At 41.0% G+C, this 16,954-nt stretch overlaps 1 protein-coding gene across 9 annotated transcripts in view; it reads left to right on the top strand.

The window, feature by feature from the left end:
• ABI1 (abl interactor 1) overlaps window positions 1–16,954 on the top strand; it is a 92,119-nt gene that overhangs the window by 53,479 nt on the left and 21,686 nt on the right. For 6 of the 9 annotated variants that reach the window (XM_067291823.1, XM_067291820.1, XM_067291819.1 and 3 more), the window contains exons 3-5: window positions 3,043–3,219; window positions 15,573–15,587; window positions 16,312–16,412. In XM_067291823.1, the coding sequence (XP_067147924.1) occupies window positions 3,043–3,219; window positions 15,573–15,587; window positions 16,312–16,412 (293 nt within the window). The remainder of the gene's footprint in view (window positions 1–3,042; window positions 3,220–15,572; window positions 15,588–16,311; window positions 16,413–16,954) is intronic. The other 3 variants (XM_067291822.1, XM_067291817.1, XM_067291814.1) reach the window with 1 other exon arrangement.

Raw genomic sequence — 16,954 nt, 5'->3', positions numbered from 1 at the left:
AAAATGAAGACTGTTATGTGCTTTGAATTGCCTAGCAAGCACATAACAATTAATAGCATGCAGCCTTTATGGAGCTAGAGAAAATAATTTCTTCCCAAAGAAGCAAGATGCCTCATAGGAACGTGTTGCCCTGGGTTAAGCATGCGCTTGGGAGCCTTTGCTTCACATATGGCAAAATACTGCCTTGTTTTTTCCAGTGCACCAGAACTGGTAAGTAAGAGTTGCAGTCTCTCAATTGCTTTGAACAGCAACACATCTCTTGCGCAGACACGCCTGCATACCATGCAAGATTTACATATGTACCATAAGTTGCTGGCCCTGCACTGTGATACAGATAGTCTTCTCTCCCTTGGTTTACATTACTGAGGTCTGTGGAAAGACTTTACAAATTACTGCTCTATATTTAATTTTGGATAAGCTGCCTGACATAATTAATATATGCTCTTTTCCTGTTCTAAGGAATTTTTTTCTACATAAGCAAAAATTTGCTGTAAGACTACTTCAGTCATGTTCCAAGACATGTATGGTACAGCATCTGTTCCTGGAATTTCTTATCCTCTGCTCCAGTAATTTGTGGAATTTTCATTGTTCATTGCAGGGAGGAGAGGTCGGCCTTTATGGGCCACCTGCTAGGAAAAGATGCATCTTTGTGCTGTGAAGGGTTCCCCCCTTCCCTTTCCCCTAAAAAAAAGAATTCTGTAATAGCAACATACTCTATCCATGAGAATGAAGTAGAAGCATGAATTTCAATATGCATATTATATTTGCATATTGTATTGTAATGCTTAACATATCCTGTTTTAAAGCATTGTAGTATGTACCTTAGACTGATATTATCCTGTCACCTGTGTTGCTATGTTTTTTAGGTGACTCTAAATTAAGATTATTTTCACCTGTGCAGCCCTCATTTATTAGAAAATGTGAAGAGTTGGATCTTATTAAAATAGAGTTCTGTAAAATAGTTCAGAGTTCTGTAAGACAGTTTGTGACCTGATATTTTAATGATCCATTGAACAAAATGGTTCAGATTGCACAGACAGATTGCAAAAGAGATGATCTAAGAACATATAGAAGAAAATTCAAATAATATTTCTTGATCTTTCAGAAAGCCAACCAAAAGGCAGGAAGTATATAATTCAAGCAGAACTAATGTGTAAATTTGAGATTCTAGAAGGAAAAGAAAAAATAATAGCTGGAGTTGAAGAAGCAGAGCTAGTCTTGTGTTTTAGGTCTTCTGCTCCATCTTCTGTGAAATTGGCTGCTAGGGCAAATGTGGTTTAGTGGCTGATTTCTGATACTGGTGTGGTACATGCTTGATGCATAGGATTGCCTCATTTGGTAAGGTGCTTTAATTTGGATTTTTTGATTTTTGGGATTCCTCAGAGCCACGAGCATTTAGAACACTGAAGTTTGCTCCAAAGCTTTATTTTAACTGTGTATGTTTGCATTAACTTACTTGGAATTGAGTTAGTTGAATGTCTTGCATTTCTTTGGAAAATCTCCACTGATGTATTTCTATTCAGATTTCTTACTCTTCTAAAGTAAAAGAACCCTTTGCAAAGTTACAAGCTGTCTATTATTTAGCTTTAAGCTGTGTAAACAAGCTTGCTTCATGTTGCTGATTTTAGGTGCTTCTCCACTTGTATTCTCACTTGCAATCTGCAATACAACATACGGAAGCTGTTAAGGAGGATTTTAGTGCTTTATGTATTTACCCAGAAGAATTTAAGATTATATGAGCATGTACACAAATTCAAAGCAAAAAAACAGTTCATCCTTTGAAGGCATTTCATAGTGAACTCTGATCAGTGAATGCCGGCTTTCCTAGAAGCAGTCACTCACTGGCTGCTTACCTTTTTTTGTTTGATTGTCCTGACTCAGACAGAAGTAGAGTGAAATATAAACTTATTTTATGCTTCATCTTTGAGTCTTTGTGCTTCACTAAACAAAATCTGCGTGTCACAATATCCGTTTTAGATTAGGACAGATGGCTGTTTCTAGAGACTTGCCCAAACCAGTATTGACAGGCAAGGATTTTCCTTTCTTTCTCAACTTTGATTTTCTTTCTGTGACAGTGTGTCCAAGAGAAACTGATGCTTACAGACTGAAGATTTTTTTCTTCAGCATGGGGGGAAAAAGTGGTGGCTCTGTAGGATTCCAAGTCACTTAGAAGAAGAGTGGTGATTTAGGTCAGATACCATCTCCTCCGATGAGATCCTGAGGTTTTAGCAGCCGCTTAGACCAGTAAGCAGATCTTGAAATAGGCTTCCTAAAGGTGGGGCTTCCTTTGGTATCTGATGCTTCATCTGTACTTATTCTCCTGCAACTGGGGTTTTAGCTGTGGTTATCTTGCACATAGATGGACAGGTCTGTGCTGTGAAACTTGGTCCGATCCTTTGCAAACTGCTGGGCTGACCTTTCTTTTCCTCTTTAGATTTTTACTAATAAAATGATGGTGCTCAGCATGGGGGTAAATTTTGTTTTCCTTTACAGCTGTCAGTAAAGCTCTGTTTTACTCTTTTAGTAAAGCTGTTGTAAATGCTATGACTGACACTAGCCTCAGTGCTGAAATTAGTCCTTCTCTATGCAGACTGTTACTTTGATATGCACCGATGGCTTTGCTGAAAGAAATTACCTCAGACTTCTAAAGCTTAGTCCCCCTCCGGGGCTCTGGGCAAATTGCTTAGCTTGTCTGTCAGGGTTTCCTAGCTGTGGGGCTGAAGTAATTTATTACTATTGTCAGTAATAAGAATGTTGAGGGTCAATCTACAAATATTGTATCTGCGTAGTGTCTTTATAGTGTCAAAGCAGTAATGTATAATTGTAATTTTATTATTAATATTGGTTATTTCATTAAAGTGCAGTTATTTCAAACAACATTCATGTAGGTTAAACTGATTTTGTCAATGCACTGGCATGCTTCCAGCAGCATTAACTTGATTCAGATGCTTTGTCTAATAGCAGAGCCTAAACATTTAGTTAGCTCTGTAAAGAAAACAGCAAATGCCTAAAGAAACGTGTACTCTCTTCTTTTCAATCTAGACTGTGGACATCCATAAAGAAAAAGTTGCTCGCAGAGAGATAGGCATTTTGACGACCAATAAGAACACATCGAGAACTCACAAAATCATAGCGCCAGCGAACATGGAACGTCCTGTAAGGTATATTCGAAAACCTATAGACTACACGGTGCTGGATGATGTTGGCCATGGTGTAAAGGTAAGAACACCTGGAAACTTGAGGATTCCAAGTAATACAGAACAGGAGATAGGGTTGGGGTGGACTGTTACTGATATTAAAGCATTTAGTGCATTTATTGATGTGGTAGGAAGGGTTGTGAGTTGCACCCATGTACAAACAATTCAATAACAAAATGGATTGTTTTACAGAGATTTTTCTTTTGAACAATGTTTATCATAATCTTGTGACTGTTGGTAGTAGTCACAATGCCTGGAAACAGCAGCTCATGATCTTAACGGGCATTTTCTAGACATACCATTAGCCTAATGGCTTGTCAGAAAAGCCATGACTGACTTCTAAAATTCTCATTCCTTCCTCCTCTGATTAAATGGCCTCTGCCACTCCCCTTACCTCTTTTTGTTATTAAGAGAAATTAAGAAGTGTGTTATGGGGAAACTGGCTGGTAGGGTTTTATTTGTTTTTCTTTGGGGGTGGGGAGTCAGCTAAGTTGGCATTGAAATCTCAGTGACATTTGTTATCTCACTCCCAATTGTGCTTTTGGGCAGCCCATTCTCCCCCTCTGTAAATAAAAGCCTTCATAAGTTAATGTGTACCCCCCCAACTGCACTTTACTTTGGAATGGTCGTGGCCAAAGTGAATTAATATAACACCCTTTGCTCCCTGGACATATTTTTATAGCAAATAATAGCTTTGTATTTCCCCTGAGCAGGTCTTAAGGTATATTGAGTTCACAACAGTCTTCCCTTGAATGGCATTAAAAAGCTTTTATTCAAGACCCATGTATCCTCTAAAGCTTAATGTGCTCTGGTCAGTCGGTAGAGCAGCTAGATCAGCCCTTCATGTGCCATTTGAATCAATCAACTCTTGAGGACCAGATCTTTCAGCATTATTCAATGCAAAGGAGCAGCAGAGTGCCGCCTCCGTTTTAGTGACCCTAGGAATGCTCAGAGGAGTCAAATTCCAACACAGGCTAGAAGGCAGCTCTAGCCCATGGCAGCTTTAAGGCTATGAATTAATGAAGTGGCTATAGACTACCTGAAACTCTTCTGTTCTTAGCAAAACCTGTATCTAAACTTGTAAGTTTTATGGTTGTTTTACACTAATAATCTAAGCTAGAGTGGATGGAGCACAATCCTGTGAAGAAGTCTGAAAGGCATGCCCTGAATTATTATAAAATTAAAAACACTAGAATCAGAAGTTGATAAATATTCAGTATAATGTCTGCATGTGAGGAGAGAGCTCTATGAAAAGAGAACCCTAGAATCCACAAATCCAGTGTCAGGCTATTGGTTTCTGCATTTAAGTGTTCCAGGGGTCAGGTGCTGTAGAAGACTCCTTTTAAAAGTAGAGTGATTATTACTAGTCTCCAAAGCTAATAGCTTTCAGAACAACTTGCATCATGCAGGCTCAAAACCAATTGCTTGATCCATAAACCCTGATGTTTGCTATGAAGTTAAACTATATTGCATTTTCTGATATGACTACTTGCTTTTAGGTGTACTGTTGCCTTTATTTTAATAACATGGTTCTGTCCATTTAGTGGGGGGAAAATGATGCGCTGTTTACCTGTTTCTAGGTGGCTCTTAGGAAATATTTTTAATATGGGTGTTTGGGATTTTTTTTTTACTGCTAGTGATTTAACTCTATATTAAAAAAGTTGGTCTGTTCAGAGGTAAAATAGTTTCTAGAAATAATCAAATTAGCATCTCATTACAAATCAGATACAAATTATATCTGGCTATTGTTTCTTTACTGGGTGACTTACCTGAGCCTGTTTTATGACTTCTCTGTGGAAGATATGAAACATTGAGGAGAAAGGTGAGGTTGGTGTCTGCTACACAAATGAAATAAGCTCCCAGCCAGGCCTTGGGTATACAGTTCAAGATGGCTGTCGTGCACATGATACCTTCATCAGTGTTGACCTCCACTGGACAAAACTATTAAGATTGGGCTGAGATAGCGAGTGACCTAATCCCATGTATTTAGCCAGTATATTATTGGAATTCCTAGAGCGTGTCACAGATCCTAGCTCTAAGGGAAGTTGCTTGTTTTGTCTGCAAACCCAGATGCAGACAGTGCTGTTTTAAGAAACTCAAACCAAAATAATTTGAGATCTGAGTCAGGTCCTGCTGGAAGTCAGCACAAGTCACCACACACCAGTGGTGGTGTGTCTGTGTTGCCTCTTGAACCTACAAATTAGGGGGAAACATACAAGAAATTGCATTATGGACTCTTTGACATATCCAGCATGTTCTTAGAGGAGATTTCAGACTGTTTGACTTTTTGACCAAAGACTTCTTCCCAAGTTGATGGACACTGGTGTGTCGACTAGGGCCTTAGAAACCATTTTTATCCAGAGGAGAAAAAAAAATAGAGAGAGAGTTCTGACTAGAGGAGTTGTCAATATGACCAACTACATGTCCTTGGTTGTCTTCTGCTGTGGCAACTGTCAGTAACATAGACATGCTATAGCACATATGTTGACATTTAAGTATGAGAACATGTATGTATATTTTTTCATACTTAAGTGTCAAGCTATGTGTTACAGGTTTTTTATATTTATATGTGTGTCTGTGTGTGTATATATATACACACATACATACATATATGAAGTCAAGGGTAGCATTAGTCAAAATCAGGATGGCTTTTAAAATTGGTTTGCTAGTGACAAGGCTTTTGCTCACTACACAAATATTGTGTGTGTGTGGCCCCAGAAAACTCACAGGCAAGTGTTTTTGCCAGTCTGCTAAATAGTTGCTTAGTTGTCACCCTCTGGGGATGGGGCAATGCAGCTGAAGTCATTCTTGGTAAATCAGAGAAACTGTCGTGATGTGAGGGGCCACCTTCCTCTGTAGAAATCCTGATTTAAAACTATTAGGTAGAGGTTACTTTAACACTTCCTTCTCTTCCCCTTCTTTTGTGGAGTGGGAAAAAAAAACCAAACAGTAATGTGCCAGCATATAAGTAGGTCAAATACAATTACTTATACAGAAAATCCTCAGTTTAAGAGGGGGGAGAAGGAGGAGGGAGCTTGAAAGCAACCTTAAAAGCCCTGAAGTTGGCCTTAGAATTTATTATAATCTTTTTTTCGAAAAAAGGAGGCAGGTGGAATTGCAGCAATTTGTAAGATGGGAGCTAAGTAGGAAATTGAAATGATGTCTTATGGTAAGTGGAGGTAAAATGTTGAAAAATAATTGGATTGAGTTTATTATACACAACTAACAGTTCTTCTAAAACAAATGTGTATGAACACTGAGCATTTTTCAGCTGTGTTTGAAGGAGAATTTTGAAATTTCCTACCCATAAAACATTTGCATTTCACTCCACTAAAGCTGTAAGAAGCTTTCTAGACCAGGAAGTCAAACAGGAGTTAAGCATTCAGAAATATTACTCAAGGAAATGGAAGCTGGAAGGTTTCTCTTAATGTAGGGCTAGAGCCAGAGCTTACCAAATGCTCAGTTAAGAGAAGTGAGTCTTGTTCTGACCATTATTACACTTCTCTGCCCACCTCAGTCATCTGTGATCCTCATGCTTACATCTCTATTCACAAAGCAAAAATGCAGATGTGATACTGGTGTGAGGGTGGAAGGCTACCTAATCATTGCTTGCTTTCCCTGCAGGATAAGACCTTTTATGTGTTAGCCACTTGGGTATTAACTTTTAAATAATTCACTGGGAAAAAAAAAAAAATTAAGCAAGCCAGGGATCTTGAGCCTGAGCCTCTGCCTTCTTTGCTATTGTATTAGCCTGTATTAGACACATTTTCTTCAAAGGAAGTTGTATTTCCAATTTCATCAATGTCGCATCATCATTCATGGGATCATGGCTAAACAGTAAATATTGCTGTGAGTAAGGAAGGCTTTTCTGGGGGAAAAGGTAATTCTTCCTGTTCCCAGCTCTAACGACTTTGTTTTGAGTGTTGGTACTAGGTGCTTTTCATAGGGCACTTGCTCCTGGAAATTCAGAAGTGTTCATGGGGTCATCTGATATGAGGTAGATTTCAGGTCTTTTTGGTTGCAAAGAAAACTTGACAGTGTATGGCCTCTCTATTTTCCAATTTTGAAAAAAAAATCTTTATTTTATTGTAGCTAGATTCAAGCTTTTTGAATACTTTTGGTTGGTAATGTTGAAGTATTAAAGGCAGGAGTCTGAGATAGCTTTCTCTGAACAAGAAGACTATAAATAAGTGCTAAGGGAACAACGTTAAGTTTGCCCATCACCCACAAACAGTTTCTGTATGGTAGCAGCAGTTTAATATGTAAAAACATTTAATAAAAAGTAAAATGCGACTTGGAAATTTTTGCCTGCTCAGTTTGGAAACTAAAAAAGGAAATAAAGGAGCGGCAAGCAATAGTGGCAGGCTACATCTAGTTACTGGGTTAATAGAAGACAATATAATTACTGGGTTGCAATTAATACTGGAGGATGTTGTAGTTAAAGATAAAATTTCACTGGAGGAAAAAAAAAAACCCTGTGGAGACTTCCTACTTGTGTTCAATTTTGAAAAAAATGATTTGGGGCCTAAATTTTCTCAAAATAATCTTTCTTATGATAGCCTGTAAGGAAATAAAGAACAAACAAAGGCTTCTATACCCTTCTGATAAGAAAACTGAGATGCAGGGATGATTTAAGACTGCACAGAGCCAGTGGCAGAACAGTGAGTGTTATCCTCAGTGTCTTACTCCTACGTACAGTCTGCCTTTTCAAAAAACATCTTTGATTACACATGCCCTTCTCCCGAAGTCCACATCTTGATTTCTGGAAGGAAATAATGTTGGGGGGGACCTTCTGGACTCTGTGCTTTACTGTATCCTTTCCTCAAGCATCCCATACTTTCATGTGCAAGCTGCTTTTCCTGCCCTGATTGTTTCATCTTGTAGTGCTCCAATACTGCTCCACTGACAAGACAGGAGGCAATCCTCTTGCAAAATCTATGAGGAAACCTGTGGGGCAATTGGATTGCCTAGCTGTAGATACATAGTACCACTTCCAAAGGTGTTACAGCCAGCTGCCTTTCTGTAGTGATGTCTCAGGTAATTCTCTGTTGACTGATAAAGGATATACCTTTATAAGTAAAATGGGAGGTGGGCTAAATAGTCATCAAGAACAATTTATTTTTTCCTCTATTGCAGTTGATGACTGTTTACTGTTCAAAGGTAATGGATATAAGGCTGGTTATGGCTTTTACAGAGCATACATATTAAAGTTCTAGGTTTAGACACTTTTTGTTATTGCAGATTGGACTGTGGCAGTTTTTAAGCATTTGTTTTCATTGATCAGCATTTATATTGGATGGGCTTTAATAACTGCTTTCAGTAACCCTAGGTATGGCAGGATGTACAGTGAAATTGGCTCTTTAAATTCAGTAGGTGGAGAAATAATAAGCAGCATACAGCATGAAAGTACAGCCAGCATGCCTAGAGAATTAGTTTCTGTGATAGAAAACTGGAGAGTTTATAGCTGAAATGGATGGGAGAAACTTCTTGGACTTCAGTGCAGTGGGGATTTCACTCCCATGTCTCTGTTGTGCAAGTGGGCTTCTGTATTTCTGTGCTTATAAATACATTTGCTCACATAAATGAGTTATTTGCTGTGTCCCTAGCCCTAGTTTTCCGAACACAGTTCGTAACTTGAATAATAGCTTCCTGGTTCTCTGAATCATGACTAATGTTCCCCCATGACTTGTTACTTGGCATGGAAACTATTAGAAATAGTTAGCTGGCTGCCTCCTGAGGCCAGCCAGTAGAGTCCTTCAAATTTGCCTCCTGGTAGATACTTGTAATTGCTTCAGACTCTGCCCTTTCACACCACTCATGAATCTGCTGCCATTCATGGCCTTGTTCCTTTGGCCTCAATAACACAGTACTGCCTTGGTGATTATTTTTGCACTGTTTAGACTACCTGAACTGAGCAGGTTGGCTGGAGGCCAGACATGTGGAAGGCAAAAGTGCCCAAAGCCCAATGGATAGACTTTGTAGTTGCTTACAAGTAGCTGTCGTGATGTTCCCTTTCCACCTGCCTCTTGCCCAGAAACCACCACATGCATGAAGTGACTTTTATTTCTCCTTGTACCCTTCCTTTCCAACTTTCCAATTTCTTTGAAGCTTCTGTAACACTCTGTTCTTGGTTTTCCTTCTCATCTTCTTCTGCCTTTTGGTAGGGTGTTTACTTGCAAACACAGATTGAACTGTCAGTTTTGTGACAAATTATAGATCTGCTGCTGGACTCCAGAACCCTCATCTTTGGTCTACACTAATATTTCAACATGTCTTCCTGACATCTCCTTGTGGATGTCTTTTGTTATGTCACCTTTATATTTTTTCTCAATATCTACCAGCGGTACTGCTGTCCTGCCTGTTTGCTGGGTCTTGTCTTCCACTTAAACCTTTTTACACCTTAACGTTTGAAACTTGATAACCTTTTCCCGTATTGAGAGAAGAAATAGAATTACTGTGGCTTCAAAAGTTGCTGTTTGTCAGCAAAGCTTGTTGTGAGTGACTGTGTATGGACCCTGAGCCCAGTCTAATTAGGAATGAAAATACGTTGGCTGAAGGGAGTAATCTTTTGTGGTACCTATGGTCATCACTTGACTGTCCCAAAACACTATTTGTCCTGTCCAACCACACAGCTAAAACTCAGTCCAGGTGCTCTGAACTTCCAGTGTCAGTTACAGAAGTAGCCTTTGTTGTTGTTGTTGTTGTTTGTTTGTGGGTATTTTTTTTTCTTTTTTCTTTGAAAAATGCCTTGTGCAGCTGTTGCAGGCACTTGCTTTGCCCAATGCCTTAATTGCTGGCACTGAGTCCTCAGCCAGCCTGGTCTCCCTCACTGTCAAAATCCTGCAGGCATGTCACCACCCTAGCTGTCATCTTTTGGAAATGCAGAGAGGTTGACTCCTATTTCTGGGCTCTGAGACTGGTTGCTGTCTCTCTATGACAGCCCTTCACGCTTTGTCCCGGGCTGCCTCATGCTTGGAGGGTTTACCCAGGAAAAGCAAAATAGTTCTGTTTACCACGCTGGAATGCCCCACTGCTATGATGCTTGCAAGAAACACCAACCCATACTGCTGCCTACTATGCCATCTTGTTTCTGGGAACGTCCTAATCTGTCTAGTTCACTGCCTAGACATCACAAATACCCCCAGCAAGCCTACAAACTGTGTTTTTCTAATAAAAGTGCATGTCGTCCAGGAGGCTGGTATCTGGCTGACAGCTATGTCTCCTGTTTCCTATGAGTACAGTAACACAAATAACAAGAGGAGGAGAGAATCATGCTCCTTGCAGCTTCTACAAGAGTTCCCTGTGCATGTCAAGAGCTCCATGGTATTCTCATTTGACTAAGCTGGGGCCCTTTTGCACCTTTCTGGCTCTTATTTCATAGATCACTCTTGCTAAAGCCTCTTCCCTCTTCAAGCTGTGAACCTTGAGTGCACCCTGCTTCCTCTCTTCTAATGGCCTGCCTTTCCTCCCCTCTTGGTGAGGCTGACTTTCCCAAGCCCTGACCAGTTGGCTGTTGGAGGTGTTCATGTTCTGCCTATCAGCTTTTGGACCTGTTGGCATTTGTAGAAAGGTATTTTAACCTACTGGTGTTCTAAATGTGCCCCTGCTTTTCCTTTTGGTTTTCTGATGTCTTTTCTCCTGTTTTTCTTAAAAACATGATGGGTCTAAACCCTGCTGCGTAAAAGGTTCCCAGAGCTTTCTTTGAATTGCTTAGAAAGCACTATTTTTTTTGTTTTTCAGACCAAGAAATATAAGATTGCCCTTATAGGCTCAACCAATAGATAAAAGAAAATGTCTTCTCCTAGTTAATTAACTTATTAACTATGATTAAGTAGCCATATAGTTCATATCACTTAAATTTATTTGCTTTCTTCCCTTACTTCTGTCTTCTGGATCAGGAGTTCTCCTCCCATAAGAATTTCTGTTCCCTTTGTATTACTTCCTTTTGTGTTTTCCTAGCCCTCAAACCCTTCTTTATATTGATAGCAACAGAGAGGGCACTTGCAGAGCTTTTTACTCATCCAAAGCAGTGTGACAACAGTTACTAATTCTCCTGTACAATAAAGTGTGTGTGTGTGCGTTTGCGCGCACATATCTATCTATTTGTATATTATCTACTTGGTAGCAAAAGAGATCAAGGTCACCTGATGCAATGGTGGAGATGAGAATAAAGGTCAAGAGCTGTGGACTTCAGATATGTTTAGTATGTTAAACAGTGCTTAGCAGTAGAAAGGTCTGAAATAAGATGAAGATTCCTGAATCACTGCTAGATGTTGGCATTCGCATTGTGGCTGCAGCAGAGGCAGAATGTAACGGATCGAGGAGGGGGTGGAAAGATGCCCCATAAGTGTTGAGTGGCACTGCATAGGGAAAGGGAAGAGAGGAAGCTGCACTTTTCACAGAATCACAGAATCACAGAATCACTGAGGTTGGAAGGGACCTCTGGAGATCATCTAGTCCAACCCCCCTGCTCAAGCAGGGTCACCTAGAGCACAGTGCACAGGATTGCATCCAGGCGCGTTTTGAAAATCTCCAGAGAAGGAGACTCCACAACCTCTCGGGGCAACCTGTTCCAGTGCTCTGTCACCCTCACAGTGAAAAAGTTTTTCCTCATGTTAAGATGGAAGTGTCTGTGTTTCAGTTTGTGCCCGTTGCCTCGTGTCCTGTCGCTCGGCACCACTGAAAAGAGTCTGGTCCCATCCTCTCGACACCCTCCCTTCAGATACTTGTACACATTGATAAGATCTCCTCTCAGCCTTCTCTTCTCCAAGCTAAACAGGCCAAGCTCTCTCAGCCTTTCCTCATAAGAGAGATGCTCCAGTCCCCTAATCATCTTTGTGGCCCTTCGCTGGACTTGCTCCAGTAGTGCCACATCCCTCTTGTACTGGGGAGCCCAGAACTGGACGCAGTACTCCAGATGTGGCCTCACCAGGGCTGAGTAGAGGGGGAGAATCACCTCCCTTGACCTGCTGGCAACACTCTTTCTGATGCAGCCCAGGATACCATTGGCCTTCTTGGCCACAAGGGCACATTGCTGCCTCATACTTAACTTGGTGTCCACCAGCACTCCCAGGTCCTTCTCCGCAGAGCTGCTTTCCAGCAGGTCAACCCCCAACCTGTACTGGTGCATGGGGTTATTCCTCCCCAGGTGCAGGACCCTGCACTTGCCTTTGTTGAACTTCATGAGGTTCCTCTCTGCCCACCTCTCCAGCCTGTCCAGGTCTCTCTGAATGGCAGCACAGCCCTCTGGTGTATCAGCCACTCCTCCCAGTTTTGTATCGTCAGCAAACTTGCTGAGGGTGCACTCTGTCCCTTCATCCAGGTCACTGATGAAGAAGTTGAACAAGACTGGACCCAGTACTGACCCCTGGGGGACACCGCTAGCTACAGGCCTCCAACTAGACTCTGTGCCACTGATCACAACTCTCTGAGCTCTGCCATTCAGCCAGGTCTCAATCCACCTCACTGTCCACTCATCTAACCCACACTTCCTGAGCTTCCCTATGAGGATGCTATGGGAGACAGTGTCGAAAGCCTTGCTGAAGTCTAGGTAGACAACATCCACTGCTCTCCCCTCATCTATCCAGCCAGTCATTCCATCATAGAAGGCTATCAGATTGGTTAGGCATGATTTCCCCTTGGTGAAGCCATGCTGACTACTCCTGATCACCTTCTTTTCCTCCACATGCGTGGAGATGGCTTCCAGGATGATCTGCTCCATCACCTTTCCAGGGATGGAGGTGAGGCTGACTGGCCTGTAGTTCCCTGGGTCCTCCTTCTTGCCCTTTTTGAAGACTGGGGTGACATTGGCTTTCTTCCAGTCCTCGGGCACCTCTCCTGTTCTCCATGACCTTTCAAAGATGATGGAGAGTGGCTTAGCAATAATGTCCGCCAGCTCCCTCAGCACTCGTGGGTGCATCCCATCAGGGCCCATGGATTTGTGGGTGTCAAGTTTGCTTAAATGATCTCTAACCCACTCCTCCTCCACCAAGGGAAAGTCTTCCTCTCTCCAGACTTTCTCTCTTGCCTCCAGGGTCTGGGGTTCCTGAGGGCTGGCCTGAGCAGTAAAGACTGAAGCAAAGAAGGCATTCAGTAACTCTGCCTTCTCTGCATCCTTCGTCACCAGGGCACCCACTCCATTCAGCAAAGGGCCCACATTTTCCCTAGTCTTCCTCTTGCTGCTGATGTATTTGAAGAAGCCCTTCTTGTTGTCCTTGACATCTCTCGCCAGATTTAATTCCAAACGGGCCTTAGCCTTCCTCGTCGCATCCCTGCATACTCTGACAACATTCCTATATTCCTCCCAAGTGGCCTGTCCCCCTTTCCACTTTCTGTATACTTCCTTCTTCTGGTTGAGTTTTGCCAGGAGCTCCTTGCTCATCCATGCAGGTCTCCTACCTCCTTTGCTTGACTTCCTACTCATAGGGATGCACCGCTCTTGAGCCTGGAGGAAGTGATGTTTGAATATTAACCAGCTCTCTTGAACACTCCTTCCTTCTGGGGCTGTAACCCATGGGAATCCTCCAAGTAGGTCCCTGAAGAGGCCAAAGTTTGCTCTCCTGAAGTCCAGGGTTGCGATCCTACTTGGTGCCCTGCTGCCTCCTTGCAGGATCCTGAACTCCACCATCTCATGGTCACTGCAGCCAAGGCAGCCCCCAACCTTCACATCTTTTATTTATATATAGATACAGATATGTACACACACACATATTTGTGTGTGTAAATATATATTTGGGGGGGGGCAAGGCAAATTAAGTAGTAAAGGCTTAGTAGAAACCCGGTGTCTTATATGCCACCCTCCCTTTTAAGCCTGTAAAAGCAAGGTTTCTATCTATGGCTGCTTGGAGAGGATCAACAGTTTCACTTTTTGGTCTCTTCAAGTAGCAAATTCCTTGCATTATGCCATTGCCTTTGGAAACTGGGGAAGTAAGGGGAAGGGTCATGTACTCCTATGAGAGGGGAAAACAAATTCATTGCTAAAAGGCTCATTTAAAAATATAATATTTGGGAGACCACACTGGCATCCCGGAAACTGAGTATATCCATGAAACGTATATCCATGAAACGGGTATGCGGGGACAGAAGTGGTTTAAATGCCTTAATTCTGTTACCCTGCTGATGAACCTCTGCCCAGACTGGGAGTTAGCGGGATGACCTTCAAATTTACTCACCACAGCTAAGCTTTCTCATTTGGGTTTTGGAACAGGTTTTGTGTTTCTATTCTTGTAATATGAATAACTTGAGGGCAGTGGCTTTCAACCTCCCTTTGATTTGTAAACCCCAAGTATTTTCCAGTGGTTGTGCAGACCCTATTAGAAATTTCACATATGTACTTTGCTGTGCGGCATGTTTTAATCATTTTTCTGAGTTCATGAACCTCTTAAAACTACTAGTCTGTGGATCTTCGAGGAGGGGGAGGTCTGTGGACCACAGTTTGAAAAACTGTACGTTTGGAGATTTGTTCTAAAAGTAACAGTTTGTTTCCAAACAGCCTGTGAAAACAGCGTTAGGGTTGTATTCTTTTAATCAATAAAACTAACCCCTTTCCCTTCAAAAAGATGAGTTGTCCTTTTGCTCCTACCCCCTGCCTTTCCCTAATTAAAATTAGAAAATTCAACTTGGATTTATTTATTTATTTTCATTAATTTTCATTGTGGAATTATGAGGCCAAGTTTTTAAGACTTCTTTTTTTCTCTGCAATCATGAAGGGCTGTAAAAATGATGGAGTCATATAATGACATGATTCTTAGAGCTATAGTTTCAGAATAATAATCCTTAGAGCGCTGGCAACAGAGTTTTGAGCAGCCAGCGCTGTGTTACTGGCTCAAATTAGATTTCAGTCAATAGACTAGAGGTGAAAGGCTCTGCTGCTCACCCTGTCTGAGAACTCCTTTTATCTTTATTTACCATTCAGTGCAGCAGCTAGGATTTCTTCAAAACACATGAAGGTTAAGTGTCAGAACAACAGGCAAGTCCATTCTGCACCATATAACTGAAACTGTGGTTTTATGAATGAATTCTCAAATGTGTGTAGCCATTGGAATAACATTGATCTGGGTTTGAACTTTAATGGTCAGCAAAGGGCTTTTCAACTCTTTACTGCCCATATGAGGAGGCCTGCAAATAAATCTGGAAGAGAACTAAATTTAATTTTGACACAAGTATTTTTTCTTTGGGTCAGTTAGTCATTGAAAGTTGTGCCATGTGATTATGTGAGACAGTAAAATCTTGGTTAGTGCATCAGTGATGTAGCTAATTATCAGTAGACAAATGATTTTTTTAAATGTAATTTACTGTAGTTTAACCTGTCCTATCACTTGTGATGGATCTGCCATTAATTTCTACCTTTTCCCCCCTTTTTTTGCCAACGTTAAGTGGCTAAAAGCCAAGGTAAGAAGTGTTATTTCTCCTTTGACCCACAGTGTCTCACGTGACTGATAGTAGAGGCTGCAGAGCCATTAAAACTGAAAACTAGCGCTCTCTTATACTCTCCTCTGCTTTCCATAGGACGTTTAGATTAAATATGCTGAACTTGTATTTTTATTTACAGTGTTTAGTGTGTGTCAGTATATCTGCAATACATTGACATCTGCATTTACACATAGATACATTAATTTCTCTAACACATGTAGTGCTTTGCTCTGAATTCAGTAGATGCCTTGATTCCCTTCACTTACCTTTTTACAGGAGACTTCCCAGACAACCTGAATGACTCTGCTAGTCGAATAGTGGGGCAAATGAGAAATTTTTGGCCCATGCTGACTGTATTGTGCTGTCAGTGTTAAAGTTTTATTTAAATTAACACTCAAACTGAGATGAATGCAAATGTGGCTTCGCTTTAAAGAAAAGAGGATACAAGAGATTTTTTTCATGAACCTGTCGATTGCCTAGCTTCCCAATGTCTGTTGTAAATTAATAGTAAAGATAACATTAAGCTCATATTTTGGCTCTTTGTATTTACTGGTGTCTGTCTTATGTGTAGCTAAAAACTTACTGTTTGACAGCTGTCTGGGAATTCTCACTTCATATTCTTGCGCTTAAAAAAAAACCACCACACAGTCAGTAATAGAGCTGCTCTGTTATAAAAATAAAATCATGTTTTCCCTCATTTCAGCATGGAAATAACCAGCCTGCAAGAACTGGCACCTTGTCAAGAACAAATCCGCCTACACAAAAACCACCAAGTCCTCCCATGTCAGGCCGGGGAACTCTGGGGTAAGAATGAAAGCTGCTTGTCTGGCCTGTGTAATAGAAAGTTTTAACTGTGCTAATGTTGGTGCTTCTTAAATATGTGAAGGGATGAGAGTTATGACTGTCTTTAAGAAATAACACAATTTCCTTCTTGTATGAACCATTTCAGCTGCACTGACTCATTTTTATGATGCCCTTTTTGAAAGAACTGCTTTTCATGGGGGGGGGATGGGACATTATAGTTATGGGTAAATGATGATGCTATTGTTATTTCTGATATTTGGGCAGAAATCTTTAGCGATGCAAAAGAATATCAATAAGGTTTTAACTTTATTGGGGAAAAACTTCACTGTTAAGGTTTTGTCTTGTTTCTTGGTATTGTAGAGGTATAAAATGGCTGTTGATTCTATATTTGTTACATTATCTAAGCAAAATTGGTGGTATGCTTGGAAGCAAAGTATTAATACTTAAGAAGCTCAGAGCATGTGTTATATGGTTTTGTCTGTCCAACTGTGCAACACCTTCCCAAAGACATCCTAAACAAGCCCTTCTGCCTGTTTGTCGGT

This window comes from Apteryx mantelli, chromosome 2 (genome assembly GCF_036417845.1).
Source record: "Apteryx mantelli isolate bAptMan1 chromosome 2, bAptMan1.hap1, whole genome shotgun sequence".
Taxonomy (NCBI): Eukaryota; Metazoa; Chordata; class Aves; order Apterygiformes; family Apterygidae; genus Apteryx; species Apteryx mantelli.
Note: the sequence above shows the minus strand (reverse complement) of the source record. Positions and strands in the feature narration are given on the sequence as shown.